This window comes from Panthera leo, chromosome A3 (genome assembly GCF_018350215.1).
Source record: "Panthera leo isolate Ple1 chromosome A3, P.leo_Ple1_pat1.1, whole genome shotgun sequence".
NCBI classification, from domain to species: Eukaryota; Metazoa; Chordata; class Mammalia; order Carnivora; family Felidae; genus Panthera; species Panthera leo.
Window position 1 is genome coordinate 114,421,659 of NC_056681.1, and position 15,313 is coordinate 114,436,971.

Sequence of the window (15,313 nt, forward strand, 5' to 3'; positions counted from 1 at the left end):
TCCTGGCTCCACATTAGAATCGCTCACAGGGGGAGGGGGTCAGTGCTGGGAGATCTTGGGCACTTTCAAAAAAAAACAGGACTTCTCCCTCAGAGATCTGATTTTATTGAGACGAGAACCACTGGTTTAGAGAAGAGAGCATTCTGGTTGTAGGATCAAGAGGGCTGGGGTTCAGTCCTGGCTGGTGTATTAGCTGGGTGGCATGGGGCAAGTCACTTCACCTCTCTGGGCATTAATTTCCTCATCCTTATAAGGATGTGAGAGCTGGTTCATCGTCACTCAGGTACCAGTAAAGCATCGTAGGGGCTGTGTGTCCAAATGTTTTCTGAACTGTGAAGGGAATCGCTGTTTTTCTGCGCATGTGTTCCCAGGTATCTCCTTCGGAGCCTCGTGTCCCTTGAGCTTTGTGGAAAAGACGCTGCTCGATGCAGTCGCCAACCTTCCTGCCCACCAAACAGAGGTGTTCAAAGGTGTTTTGGAGCAGCTGCGCTGGTTTGCTGGGAAGCAGGTCAAGTCTGTGGCGGTGAGTCCCTGTTCAGGAGCCCTCAAGGCTGAGGTCATGGGGCCTTTTGTCACAAGGCAGATGTGCTAGTCTGTCCTCTGCTGAAGATCTGGTGTGCCCCAAACTCTAGTGCTTAGAACTTGTGGGGTGTTTGTTAAAAATGCAGTTTCCTGGGCACTGCTCTCAGAGATTCCGACTCAGTAGGGCTGGGATGGAGCCCCAAAGGTGCTTCTGGGGAAGGGGGCCTACGGGTCACTCTTGGAAGCACATGCTGTGTGCCTCAGTCTTTACCCCTGAGGTTGGCAAGATGGAGCCTCCTGCCCACCTTGTTCCTGAACTTGGCCGAGGCTATCAGCAAGTGGGTGAGAGATTGAGCCAAATGTAGTCTTGGACTACCTTTCATCGTTGGGGGGAGAGCCAGAGGTAGACACCCCCAGAGAGGAGGGAGGGGTCCAGCTGTTGACTGTTCACAACTAAACTCCAGACTAGCCCCCAGGTTCCACATTTGCTAGCGGCATTCACACACCCAGGACCATTGGCGGCTCACAACAGCTGACGGTGTAGGGTTGGCGGGGGTGGGGGTGGGGGAAGGAAAGCCACCCCGTCCATTCTATTTTGTTGTTTTCAATTAGAACAAAACCCAAAGGAAACAGCCCCCACCCCATTCCCTCACCCTACCCCAAGCACCTGACACCTCTGATTGTGGCTGAGTAGACAGAAGCTCAGAAAGCTCCACTAAATTCTCCAGCTGGGTGGGGATCTACTTCCAGGAAGTATTTGCTTGCATCATGTGATAAACCACCTCAACCCTTTCAGAAAAAGTTTGGATGAAATTGAGCAGATTTCAAGGAGCTGACCCACATTACCGACGAGTAAATTTTAGAGCTGAGATCCAATCCCAAGTGTTCGAATCTCAGGTTTTGCACGTGGTTCTGGATGCTTGAGTTCCGCTGGTCTTGTGCCTTCAGTGAGCAGGTGTCCCCCACCTGCCCTGTGTTCTGCAGCCTGCTGTGAGAGCAAGGTTTTCCTGGGTGGGCTGGGCTCTCACGCACACTCTCTGCTTGTTCTAGTCCATCGGAGGGAACATCATCACCGCCAGCCCCATCTCTGACCTCAACCCTGTGTTCATGGCCAGTGGGGCCAAGCTGACCATCGTGTCCACAGGTGAGAGCTACGTCATGCAGAAGTCAGGAAAGAGGGCCCCACGGGGGAGTAGGCTCACAAGATAGGTGACTTTTTGGAGAGACAGGGCCCACAATTCAATGACCCAGCCGTCCTAAGGTTTGGATCCCTGGGAACTGCAAGGGAGATATACCCAGAGTGGGGGCCAGGAGAGCCAGACCATTTCCTTATTAAGAATTCCCAACAGGATCTGTCACCTAGAAGCCTTACCTAGTAGTGTGCTAGAGCCAGAATGCACTGGCTCGCCACAGCCCACAGCTGGATTTTCAGGGAGTCTGTGAGTGTTTGATAGACATGGCCATTATTAAAAATTGAATTGTAGAAACTTACAATAAAATAAATTACATTAAAAATAAAGGTAATAAGTGCTCAAAATTCATCACGTCCTAATATTTGAGTTTATTTTACTATTGCCCATGCCCTTAGAGTTATTCCCATCTGTTATATCTGTAGAGTGGAAATGCTAAGTAATGATATGCTGCTATGCACCGTCCTTGTTGGAGGGTCCTCGAGACCATCCCAGTTTTGATGACTCCTAGGAAGTCAGGGAGGACTCCCAGGACTCAGCCTATCGTCATACTCATGGCTATGACTTATTAAGTGGGAGGACACAAAGTAAACTTGGCAAAGTGAAGAGGGACCTGGGGCACAGTCTGGAGGAATCCAGGCACAAGCTTCCAGAGACTTCTCCCGGTGGCATCACACAGGACACACATCATTCCCTCAGTCACAAGCTGCATTGTGATAACACACGTGAAGTGTTGTCTGCCGGGGAAGCTCGTCAGAGACTGAACAGCTAGGGCTTTTTGGGGGGTTGTTTGCGTAGCCCTTCTTGGCAGGTACCAAAAGCCCAGGCACCCAGACAGAAAGCAGATGTTCAGCATAAACCACGCTGTTTGTATGAACAGTTTAGACACAGTCAGTCATCTTACCAGGGAATCTGCTGAAATGCAAGTTCCCAGAAGACAGCCATGGCCAACCATTGTAGGCAGTCCTTTCAGAGGACAGCAGGCGTGTCATGTCAACTCTTTGCCACCCTCTTTCCAACTTCATGTTCACTGATGTCACTCCGGGAGCCTGAAATTGGCTATGGTGGGAGTATTGATACCGTAGAAATTAGCAAGTACTGCAAATCTGGACTCCCTCCGCCCACACATAGTCCATTGTTAAACATTCACCAGCACATCCCTGCGTAAGGATTTTAGATGGAGGACCTTGGCCCTAATTGTGCCAGCACTGCCCTCTGACTGTGGGTACCAGAGACCAGGATGGGGAATTTACTGGTGCCTCGTTCTCTGCTTTCTCACACTGGCCGCTCTGCATCCGGCCTGTGTACAGGCACCAGGAGGACGGTTCGGATGGATCACACCTTCTTCCCCGCGTACAGAAAGACCCTGCTAGCTCCGGAGGAGATACTGCTTTCCATCGAGATCCCCTACAGCAGGGAGGTGAGCTGCTCAGGAGCGTCCCATGTCACTCTTACCGCAGCGAGGCTCCAGACAAGAGACCAGAGTCTGCCTCGGGGACCAAGCTCAGCATCTCTCAACTTTAACAAAGTCTCTGAACACTGCCTTTCACCAGCCATAGTGTTCTCTGGGCAATGAAGAGCTTCAGGGCAGGGAAGAGGGCATTCCATGGACTCATGGCACGTGATCCTGGGCAAATCGTTTCAGATTTCTGAGCCTCAGCTTCCTCGTCTGTAAAACGGACACAGTGTTACCTACCCGGGAGGTTATTGTGTGGATTGAAATCAGGAATGCCTAAGATTCCAGGCCGATGTCCAGAAACCAGTGGGGATCTCCATCTGGTAGCTAGCAACATGATTTCAAGAGCACATCCAGCCACTGAGCACTTCTGCCCCAGGTCAGAGGAGACTGGGGCTTGCACGCTGAGTGGAGGGGCTGCCCGTGGGTCAGGCCCACACATGTTGATGAGGTGTTTATTTGCTGACCTTGCTCTGAGTTGGCGTGGTTGCATTTCTGCTCATGGGAGTTTTTCTGTCCTGTTGAGGCAAGTCTGGGCACTTCTGGCTGCCTCGCTGTTGTTCCTGGGGGCTCATGGTGGCGTCACCAGGTGCCTTTCTCTCCTCCCTCACCAGCTACACATTCCATAATGGGCCGTGTAGAAAAGTGATCTGTGTGAGGCTGGGAAAGCAGCTGTGATGGAGAGTATTAGGAGTTTTACCCAGGTAGCGCTTGAGCGCGCGTTACGAGGCATGTTCGCCCTTGCTAATTTTGGCCCCCTTAATGAGAATGCTAATTAAATTAGAGCCATGATGTCCCTGAGGTGGTTTCTTACTGATTTTCTAGCTTGTCCTTATAGACCATCTTGAGCAGTGATTCCCAGACTTTTTGTATTTCACAGATCAGTAAATTTTCCTCTTTTTAATTATGAGTTGGAGAAGGGAGGAGGGAACAGGCATACAAGAGTCCAGTTTTTATTTTGCCAGATAGGGACATTAGCCAAAAACATTTCATAGGGGCGCCTGGGTGGCTCAGTCAGCTAAGCTTCTGACTTCAGCTCAGGTCACGATCTCACGGTTTGTGAGTGCAAGCCCCACATCGGGCTCTCTGCTGTCAGCACAGAGCCCGCTTCAGATCTTCTGTCCCTCTCTCTCTGTCTCTGTGCCTCCTCTGCTCATTCTGTCTCTCTCTCAAAAATAAATAAATACACTGAAGAAAATCTTTAAAAACAAAAACCATGTCATGACAGAAAGGAGATTTTAATACCCAGAAGTAGGGAGGATTTCTCAAGAAAGGACAGCTGCCAATCTGACACTGACATGGCGTGGCACCCCAGTGGACACGTCACCGTGGACTGGCACAGTCCTGTTCCAGAACCAAGCGCAGAGTCCAGGCTCACGGTCCCGGGGCCATGCTTGACATCGGGAATCCGGACTAGCGTCATGGTCAGGAGGAAGCCCGATGACTTCTTCAAACAGAAGCTTGTGGCCAGTGTGGGCGTCCACAGTGAGCCTCGTTGGGCTTTCTCAACAACGCTTCCCTTAAGCCTCTGCCTTTGACGTTAATCAGAATTTGCGGTGCCAGGTGGGTTCAGACCTCAAGCAGAACCTGGCCAGAAAGGGCTTGATATGAGATTGTTCTTACCTGGAAAGTGAGTCATGCGGCCCTCCTATCCTGACAGATGGGGCCTGCCTGGAGCCCAGAGGGAAATGTGTGCTCAAAGCACAAAGGCAGCTAGTGTTTCATAGTGTGGTTCATTCTTTCAGGAAGCAAGGTTTCTAACCGTGAACAATAGACCAGTGGGAGAGACAAGCTAGAGAGAGCACGTGCACAGGTGTGGGTGAGGGTGCATTTCACACACCCGGTGGCATCTCATTGTATCTGCTCGAGAGGCAGTTAAGCCAACAGAGGTTTGGGCACAGCCGAGAGGCTGGGTGGGCTCTGAAGCTGGGCGCCAGGATGGGAGGACTGGGGGCTGGGGGACCCCGAGCAGCCTTTGTGAACATGTCTTTCCTCCTCCCAGCTGTTGGTTGAGAGAACCCTGACTCCTTTTCCTTGACTTTGGGTGTTCCTGACCGACAGGGGAAATTTCTCCCCTTTCCTGGCTTCTGGGAGTGTTGTCCGGGCCTCGTGCTGAGCACGGGACAGTCGGCGCTGCCCACATCTTTGAGTCCCACCGGCCTCCCCTTGCAGGGTTGCCATGGCCCTGTCCCTTCACCTGCCCTTTCACCCCCGTGCTTCAGCCTCACCATCTGCAGTTGTAGCAAATGCAGGGGAGAAGCAGGAACCTTTCTCTTGTTTTGCAGGGTGAGTATTTCTCAGCCTTTAAGCAGGCCTCTCGGAGAGAAGATGACATCGCCAAGGTGACCAGCGGCATGAGGGTCCTGTTCAACCCGGAAACCGCGCAGGTGAAGGAGCTGGCCCTTTGCTACGGCGGAATGCACGACAGAACCGTCTCGGCCCTCAAGACCACACGGAAGCAGATAGCAAAGTGAGAGCTGCCGGCAGAGTGAAACGACCAGTGCCGCTCCGACTCCCGCAGTGCTGCTAGCTGCCGGGAGTGCCGGCGGCGTTACTCTTGCTCCCGCTACAGCCATGACTTCCGCCCTTACCGGGGTTACCGCTGCTGCCACCCTGACTGCCGCTACCCGTAGCTCGATTCCTGGTAGCATGGCTGTTGCTGCGCTGGTTCCACCCTGCCTGCTACGGCTCCGCTGCTCTTGGTACCGCTGGGCCCGCCGTTGCTGCGGCCACGAGCGGCCACCGTTGCCATTGCTCTCACGGCTGGGCCTCTACTGCAATTACTGCGGCTGGCACTACTCACACTGGTACTGCTGCTTCTGTTGCTACTCTTCCCGCTGCTGTCACTGCTGCTGTTTCTGCCACCGTCACTCCTCGGACTAGTGTTGCCGCTGTGGCTTCCACTGCTGTTCCCAGCGATGCCACCACTGCAGTCTCTCTACCGCTGATGCTCGTATTGCGGCTCTACTCTTCCTGCGGCTCCTCCCGAGAGTACTGCCGACAGCGTTCCTGCTGCCACTGTGTGAATGCTGTTGCTGCCACCGTTGTGTGTGTCCCCACCGTGACTCTCGCCACGACTCACAGTCGTGCCTCTGCTGCTCCTCCCGCTACTAGTCACAGTGTCGCCAGCGCTGCTGCTACGGCTCTCACCACTGTTCCTCTTTCCACGACTTCTACGCCTTCTGCTTTTGCTTCTACCACGGCTGTTACTTCTGCTGCTCCTGTTCCGGCCACTGCTAGTATCCCTCCTGCGGTATTGCTGCTGCCCCTCCCGCTGCTCTCTGACTGGGGCTACTCCTACTACTATGGCTAGTGTGTGGCAGCAGTTATCCCGAGCCCTTCCCCAGCGCTGGCCGAATCTTCCCGTGCCTCAGTTTCCTCATCGGTAAAGGAGTATACAGATTTTCCATGCTACACTTTTACATGCTACACTTTTACATGGAAATAAAAAGTGATCTTTCGTAAAAAGCACGGAGGACATTGCTTAGGGCGTTATAAGGACTGAATAGATTTAGTTAGTATAATTTTGTGGTCGTTTTAAAATTGTGTCTATTTTTATTTGTATTATTTCTGTATGTATATATTTATTTATATTTATTTTTATATTTTAGCGAGAGACAGAGAGAGAGAGAGAGAGAGCAAGAGCAGGGGAGAGGGACAGAGGGAGAGACAGAGAGAGACAGAGAGAGAGAGAATCTTAAGAAGTGGGGCTGATCTGAGCGGAAATGAAGAGTTGGGTGCTCAACCGACTGAGCCATCAAGGCACCCAAATTGTGTCTAGTTTTAAATTTTAGGAAACTGAGGGGTGCCCGGGTGCCTCACTCGGTTAAGTGTCTGACTTTGTCTTGATCTCAGGGTCATGATCTCAGGGTTCATGAGTTTGAGCCCGCATCGGGTCTGTGCCAACAGCGCGGAGCCTGGAGCCTGCTTCAGGTTCCTAGTGTCCCTCCCTCTCTGCCCCTCCCATGCTTGACTTGCATCTCTCTCTCTCAAAAATAGAGAAACATTAAAAAAAGGTTTTTTGAAAAAGATGAGGAAACTAAGGCTCAAGCAAGTAACTTACCTAAAGTTACACAAGTATAAGTATCCAAGCCAAATTTTGAACCAAGTTTCATATGACTACGGCCCTGTGCCTACCACCCCACACAAGTGATTCTGATGGCTGAGTAGGAGCGCTCTCCCGCCTTCTGCTCTCTGGCAGTTTCTGGAACGAGGAGCTGCTGCAGAACGTGTGTGCGGGCCTGGCGGAGGAGTTGTCCCTGGCCCCCGACGCCCCTGGCGGCATGGTGGAGTTTCGGCGTACCCTCACCCTCAGCTTCTTCTTCAAGTTCTACCTGACAGTGCTTCAGAAACTGGGCATACAGAACTCGAAAGATGTGAGTGTGGGGTGTGGGCAAGATACAGACTGTCTGCAGGACTTTTGTTTGGGAATTTAGGAAGCCAGTCTGAGGGAGGGGTACGGTGGACCAGGTGGTAAATTGGCTTCTCCCTTCTGACATCTAAGGACTTTGCTCCAAGGACACACGGCCCAGGGAGCCACATGGAGATGGGAACCAACGGGATGGTTGAGAGGCAGAACACTGAACTGGGCGTCAACGACTAGGGTTCTGGTCCCGACTGAATCGTTACCTCCCTTGAAACTTGAATAGGTCACAACTCTCTTTAAGTCTCAGTTGGGAAATCTGCTGATCTGGGTGGTAGACCAGATGATCCTTTTGACAGGCTAGCTGTTTCAACTGTGGTTTTGTACTTAGAATGGAACGTGGAGTGAGATGAGAAGGTAGAGGGTGGAATGAGAATGTAACGGGTGCCACTACAGTCAGGAGACAGTGGTCACGGGGAGGGTGTGCATTCTGGAAAGGGTGTGGCTGAGCGGAAGCCCAGCTCCCCATATTGGTTCAGTAAGCATTTACTTTGCACCGTCTATGCATAACATTGCACTTGGCCCCGGGAGCAGCCTCGTGTGGGAGAGAACGTGATCACTAAAGGCCAGCCTAGAGTGACAACTGAGCAAGATGGCATGGGGAGTGCAAAGGAGAGAAGCTTCCACAGATGTGGGGACCGCAGACAGAAATCCCTCTTTAAAAAGCATCCCTAATAGCTTTCTTCTTTTTCTTTTTAAAAAGCATTTATTTACTTATTTTGAGAGATAGAGACAGAGAGTCCATGCGTGCACGTGAGCGGGCAGGGGCAGAGAGAGAATCCCAAGTGGGCTCTGCACTGACAGCACAGAACCCAACGTGGGGCTCGACCTCAGAACTGTGAGATCATGACCTGAGCTGAAAGCAAGGGTCAGATGCTTAATTGACTGAGCCACCCAGGCACCTTGAGTTTTTTCTGATTATAAGAGTAATACATTTCCTGTGGCAAACTTAAAAACATAGAAATATATTAAAAATTAAAATAGAAAATTAAAAAACATTTCAACTTTTTAAATAAAAAATTAAATACTTTTTTTATTACTTTTCTTTTTAATTAAATATGCTTTTCTCTCAGATTCTAGAGGAAACCACTGCTACTAGTCTTGCTTTTTCCTCTGATCTTTTCCCTACATTCATTTGTCCATCTTCTGTCATTCTCTCTTTTCTCTTTCTCTTTCTATCTCTCCTTCCATCCCTCTCTCTGTATACCTGTCGTCTTCCTATCTTTTGATCTGGACACATCATTTTCTAAACAGATTTAGGGTCATGCTGCATATAGAGTTTTCCATTTCCCCTGATTCTGTTGAGATTATATTGTGCGCATTTTCCATATCATTAAATATTTCCCATAGAAACGAGGAGGAAGAAGGTTTCCAGCAAGGCAAGGAGAGAGAGAGAGCAGCGTGAATAAATGCAGGAGGGAGGGAAACCATTTGGTGTGTTGGAGGAAGCACAAACCATTCACCATGCAGGCTGCAGGGGTGGGAAGGGGCCCGAGGCTGTTATAAAATGCTGGGCTCTCAGAGCCCACGTTCTGATGTTGAGATAGATCCAGCCGGCACGAGGCATGTACGATGAGGAGATGAGGGGAACAGTTGTTACTGTTGCCACTTGAGGACAACCAAGGGTGGGATCAATGATAGAACTAGTCATGATCACTACTGTTAACTTACCTCCACAGAAGTGCGGCAAGCTGGACCCCACCCATGCCAGTGCCACCTTACTCTTTCAGAAAGACCCTCCAGCCAACGTCCAGCTCTTCCAAGTGAGTATACCTGATGTATGGCTGATATGACAGGCCCTTGCAGGGCACATCAGATGATGCTGACCTTTGGTGAATGACTGACTTGAGTCGTATGTAGGTGCTTAAAGCTCCTACTGCTTTGCATAAATATCCGGTGAAGAAAATGGGAATCGTATTAATGTCAATGAAGCTCTTTTCCTCCTTCCGTACCTAAATTTTGTCTCTCTTGAGATTACTCTCATCTTCACCTGCTCCTTAAAGAATAAAAAAAAAACCTGTTGTCCCGATTTTGTCTTTTCTGGTGCCTCTGTGGGGCTGATGTGCAAAGCCAGGAGTTCTCCTGGCCATAACAACAAAACAACAACTTTCTGTCAATGGCAAGTTTTTGAGAAGCACTAGGTAAAGGGTCAACTTTCTCTGTAGACACTTTGGGTTTTGTGGGCCCTATAGTTTCAGTTGATGCTCCTCAACTTTGTCATTATAGCATAAGAGCAACCAGAGGTAATACGTAAATGAATGTGTGTGGTATGTACCAATAAAACTTTATTTATAGAAGCAGGCAGTGGGCCAGATTTGGCCCACAGGCCACAATTTGTGGAACCATGCAGTAGAGGCTAGTGGTCCAGAGTGTGAACTCTGGGCTCCACTGCCAGGACTTGAATTCAAACTCTGCCAGTTTGTAACTGTGTAACCTTCGACAAGTCACTTCCTCTCTGTGGCTTTTGGGCAAGTTAATTATGCCCACCTGCAAGTGTCCCCATGATGGCACCTGTTTCCTAGGATGGTTCTGAGGATTTAATGTGTTAGTAAAAGTAAATAGCTTAGATTAGCTCCTGGGATATATTAAATACTCAGTGACATGTTAGCCATTATTATTATGTCTTTGAAAAACCACATACAACAGAATTTTGTTACAAATCCATTTTGGAACACTTTGGCAAGTACAGAAAGATATAAAGAAGAAACGAAAATGACCCAAGATCCCACCTCCAAGAGAAAATCATGATATTTTTTTTGACTTCTTTCCTTTTTTTCCTTTGCATATATGGACATTGACATGCTATGTTTATAACATACATATTTTTCCTACAGAATTCAAATCATCATACGCACACACAATGGTTTCTGTCCTGTGTTTACATGTAATGTGAACATTCTTGCCTTCTAATTTAAAGTCTTCAAAAGTATGTCTTAATAGTTGCATACTGTTTGATTGGATGCACGTAGCACCAGCTTTTTACTCCACCCCCCATGAGTGCACATTGAGGTTCTTCTTTAGTTATTTATTTTTCCCCCCGTATGGGGACACTATGACCACCTCTGCTCTGCCGGTCTGTTCCTTTGCCCTGTGTCCCTCCTGCCTCCTCCATCTTCACTCAGGTTTGCTTTGGCCTGAAGCTCCCTGCAGTTTCCCCAGGCCTGTAGGGAAACAGTGTCTTATGCAGCTCAGCTTGACTGATGACCATGTTGTTCCAGGAGGTGCCCAAGGGTCAGTGCGAGGAGGACATGGTGGGTCGGCCCCTGCCCCACCTGGCCGCGGCCATGCAAGCGTCTGGGGAGGCCGTGTACTGTGACGACATCCCTCGCTACGAGAATGAGCTGTCCCTCCGGTTGGTCACCAGCACCCGGGCCCACGCCAAGATCAAGTGAGTGGAGTAAATATCCTGAGGGAGGAGGGTGCTGGGAAGCTCCTCCAGGGCCTTCCAGTCTAGAGAGGGACTGGGAACTCACCTGAAAACCAGCCTGGAGAGGAGCGGGAGAGGTTAGGGACTCAGTGGTGCCTGGCAGGGTGAGGGGATGCTGTTGGAGGCATAGGCAGGGGCCAGAACAGGAGAGCCTCGGAATGCTGAACCGGGACATTGCACTTGAGCCAAAAAGCAGTGAGGAGCTTTTAACAGGAGCAGGTCAGCTCTGCACTTTGATATTGGGCTAAACTTCAATGCAGTATTTCAGGAGAACTTGAGTCAGCACTAAGGGGAAGAGCGTGGCGTTAGAGTCAGACCGACCCGGGATCGAGTCTCTGTTCCAGTGTTTACCAGCTGTGACCTTGGCCTGGGATGCCTAAGCTCACAGTTTCTCTATTCATAGCCGGGTGTTTTCATGATGATCAGTGACAGAGTCTGCAAGGACCTAGCAGAGAAGAGCCACCTGTGCCCGTCTGTTGAATTTGGAGAGCCCAAATGACAAGCATCGCCACTTCTATAATAATAGTAATACCCAACACTCATGTGGCACTTAATATTTGCTGTGGCCTTTAAAGCATTTTCTATACATTGGCAGCTTTACTCCTCACAACAACCCTACAGGCAGGTCCTGTTATGATCCCCATGTTCCAGATGAGGAAGCTGAGGCACAAGGGCGGTAAGTTACGTGCCCGAGGTCACAGAGTTGGTAAGCAGCCAAGCGGGAGTTTGAAGCCAGGCAGCATTAGCAGCCGAGCTGTGCTGCCTCTTGATGTTCAGGCCAGAGACTGCATTGATCTCCTGGTGGGCATCAGACACATATCCTGTTGAACAGAGCAGCTAGGAGAAACCCTCCCTTGGGCGCTGCCACTGCTGGGATTAGGGATCCCGTCTCCCCATCATTGGTTTTTCCCTCTGCCGCTCCTAGCTGCCTGGAGACAGGCTGCAGGAATGGTAACCTGGACACCGAGAAAACTTAACAGGTAAGTAAAGTCTTCCAGCTCTCTGAAAAAAACTGTTTCAGATGATGTGGTTGCCATCTCTAGGGTAAATTCATTTGCTTTATCCTTGTCTTGAGCCCACACTGACCACACTGGCCACGATCCACATTGTCTCCGTTCTTTGCTCCATCTGAGCGATGTGTGAATGGATGGAGGAGGGTGGGGGGCTCTGTAGTAACGGCAGTGACCTGGACTTTCCCGGCTGCGTGCACTTGGAAAGAAGCGAGGACCTGGCTTTGGCTCTTCATAACCTAACCTCAGTCCTAATCCCACCTACGTTGCTCTCTGCTGGGTGACTTTGGAAAAGCTGCTCAATTTCCCTGAGCTTGAGTTGCCCCAAAAGTAGAAGGAGGATAATGATGATGACGTTCTGGGCTCTGGTGAGGTTTGCCTGTTGGAAGTTGCTCGGCCCTTCAGAGTGGTTTCCATACCTTTCTGTGAGGTGCCTCTGCTCTATCTCCCCTTGGGGGCCCGGGCCATAGTGAGCAGAACATAGTAGAGACTGTTATTAGTGAAACAGTCTCCAGGTGTTCTCCCTCTCGGGCCTGATGATGGCCGGGCTGCCCTGCTCTTCTGGGATAGCTTCATGAAGGTGGGGAGACAAATTTGACTGTGTGACGATGTTCAGGGACATTCGATCAGTGGTGCAGCAAGGGCCCAAAAGTGCTGATTCTGTGTGGGTATTAGCTGTGATGTGGGTATGAGCTGGAGCTCTCAAGAGTAAATGCTACTCACTGTGATGTGGTTCCGTAGTAGAAGGTCCATGGGGGTGGGCCTGTCCTGTTCATTTTTTGTTCTCCACAGCACTCAGCATGGTGGCCTTCACAGGGTACGTATTTCATGAGCATTTGCAGAATAGGATAGGGTAGGATAGCCTATGGAATGTAGGCTAGGATAGAATATAGAATCTGGAAAGGATAGCATAGACTAGAGGATGGAGAAGGAAGGAATTTGAGTGGAGGAAAAATCAACATGAGGACAGTGGTATCCAGTTGGTGGTGGGTCTTCTGCTTCAGTTTCCCACCTGGGCCCCTCACTGTGCTCATTCTTGCAGGTCCATAGATACTTCAGAAGCTCAGAAGGTGCCAGGGTTTGTCTGCTTTATCTCTGCTGATGATGTTCCCGGGAGTAATATAACTGGAATTGGTAATGATGAAATGGTGTTTGCAAAGGATAAGGTATGTGTTGGATTTTGTTTTTAGATATGAAATTAGTGGAATGGGCACTTGAGATTTAGTTTGCGCTCATTCCTCCAAATCCTTAATCTGACAAAGATTACACATTGGTACATACTGTGGCCTTCATTGCAGGGCGATCAGTACAGGGATGGAATCGGTCTGGTGGCACTTTTAACTTTCACTTATGTTTACTTGTTTATTTCATTGTTGGTGGCTAGTTGCACATGTTAGGATGACTCCAGGCCAAACTGGTATTAAAACAAGACTGGTGATTATTTTTTAAACTGCCAGTTAGGTTTCAGGGGATAAATAGCTCCTTTGTGAAAAGAAAATAAAAATATGGTAAACAAACTACCAGAATAAAAATCACAATACTGTCACTATGTGTATTGAAAATTCACTTATACGAAAATTCATCTATTGCTGTCAAGCATATATGGAGTTTTGACACACACACACGCACATAGACACGTTTTGAAACTTTCAGGGTGGAAGTCACTTGACAATTTTAATACAGTTCAAATGCAAATTGGAGATGAGTTGGCGTTGTCTAAGGGCATATTCACTTTATTATTAATGTACAAGAGAAAGAGAGAATAAAAAACTACAACTATGAGACACAAGGACTCCATTTAACAAGAGAACAAATTGCTTTTGTAAATTTCGAGAATCTCTAAGATTACTGCTAACATGACGGTTAGTGAGAATTAGCTGGGATAAACCACCACAGCCCAATCAATTAAGTTAACAACTCAACTGGGTCCTCAAGAGATAACTATCAGAGACAGTATGGCTTTCTACTGTCAGAAACCTCATATTGCAAAGTGATGAGTTGGACAATTTTTTTTTGGTTCATGTTTGGGGATTTTTGGAAGAAAAATGCCTCTGAAGGAATGGAATCATTAAGTGGTGAGAAAATGACAATCATTGTTCTGAAAATCTAACAAAAACTGGTTTATTTATCAAGTCTGAGAACCAGAATTTGGGAACTACTGCTTCTGGGCATTTGGATGAAGTGTAAGACATGATTGCTGCCTTTGAGAAACTTTTGGTGTAAATCTGGAAACAGAAATTCAAAGGGAGAGGGGTGCTAGAAAGAAAATGGAACTGGAAGCCAGGGCCTGAGATTTAGTCATGGTCTATTAATGAGCCAAGGCAAGACCATGATCTTGCCTTCTGGGTCTGCATCTCTTCACCTGAAAAACAAGGGTGTTGGAGTGCATCTGAGTCAACAAATAGACTTCATGCTTCCATACCGTCCATTCTGCTCACGGCGACATGACTAATCAATCACCACTTTCCATCCTGGGCAACTTCTCAACAAGCTGCCAGCGGTAAATCATGAAATTGGTCCCTGAGATAAAGCGAGTTTGCCATCTTGATACTCGTGATCTCCAAGTCCTAGTCCAGTTCCACTACTTCTAAATCCTCAATGAAGAAGCACATAATCCCAAACAGTAGGACAAAGACATGCCAAGATCCCAGAGGCATTCCTGGATGTCCCTTAAGGAAACTGTGGGGGCAAGGACTTCCTTCGCCTTTTGGGCAATCCAAAATCATTTGCTTCATGAGGAGTGCATTATATGCTTTAACAGTTTGGCTCGGTTCCCAGGTGACTTGCATTGGGCACATCATTGGTGCTGTGGTCACCGACACCCGAGAACATGCCCAGAGAGCTGCTCAAGCGGTGAGAATCACCTATGAAGATCTTCCAGCCATTATCACAATAGAGGTAACTGAGAAAGGACTGCATGGGGAGGGGTGAGCCCCCTGTCCCTGGAGGCACCTTTACTGGGATACTTTAGAGGGGGCTGCAGCAGCATGTGGGATTCGATTAGACAGGAACAGGTAAACCCTTCAGCCCCAGGATTGTGTGTTCTTTGGAAAACTTCCCCATCATGATCCCAGACTCAGTCTGCCAGAGGCCAGACTAGGTCCCTCCTTCCAATGCCAGCTCCCATTGGTTCCTTGAGGGACTCTACTTTTCCTCAAGATCCAAGCGTGTCCAACTATCTCTGAGGAAATGGAGGCACATGGCCCCAGGCTACATGCAAGCTTACTTGAAGTCTGTGTAGGACCCTTGTACAGATGCCTGTGTGAGAAGAGGGAGGGTGGTTGC

General features: G+C 49.0%; 1 protein-coding gene across 2 annotated transcripts in view; it reads left to right on the forward strand.

Moving 5' to 3' along the window:
- The window catches only part of LOC122216452 (xanthine dehydrogenase/oxidase), a 57,769-nt gene that overhangs the window by 21,888 nt on the left and 20,568 nt on the right, over positions 1-15,313 (forward strand). For both annotated transcript variants that reach the window (XM_042933310.1, XM_042933311.1), the window contains exons 11-19: positions 372-523; positions 1,573-1,666; positions 3,023-3,132; positions 5,454-5,638; positions 7,370-7,544; positions 9,271-9,354; positions 10,810-10,979; positions 13,071-13,194; positions 14,807-14,926. In XM_042933310.1, the coding sequence (XP_042789244.1) occupies positions 372-523; positions 1,573-1,666; positions 3,023-3,132; positions 5,454-5,638; positions 7,370-7,544; positions 9,271-9,354; positions 10,810-10,979; positions 13,071-13,194; positions 14,807-14,926 (1,214 nt within the window). The remainder of the gene's footprint in view (positions 1-371; positions 524-1,572; positions 1,667-3,022; positions 3,133-5,453; positions 5,639-7,369; positions 7,545-9,270; positions 9,355-10,809; positions 10,980-13,070; positions 13,195-14,806; positions 14,927-15,313) is intronic.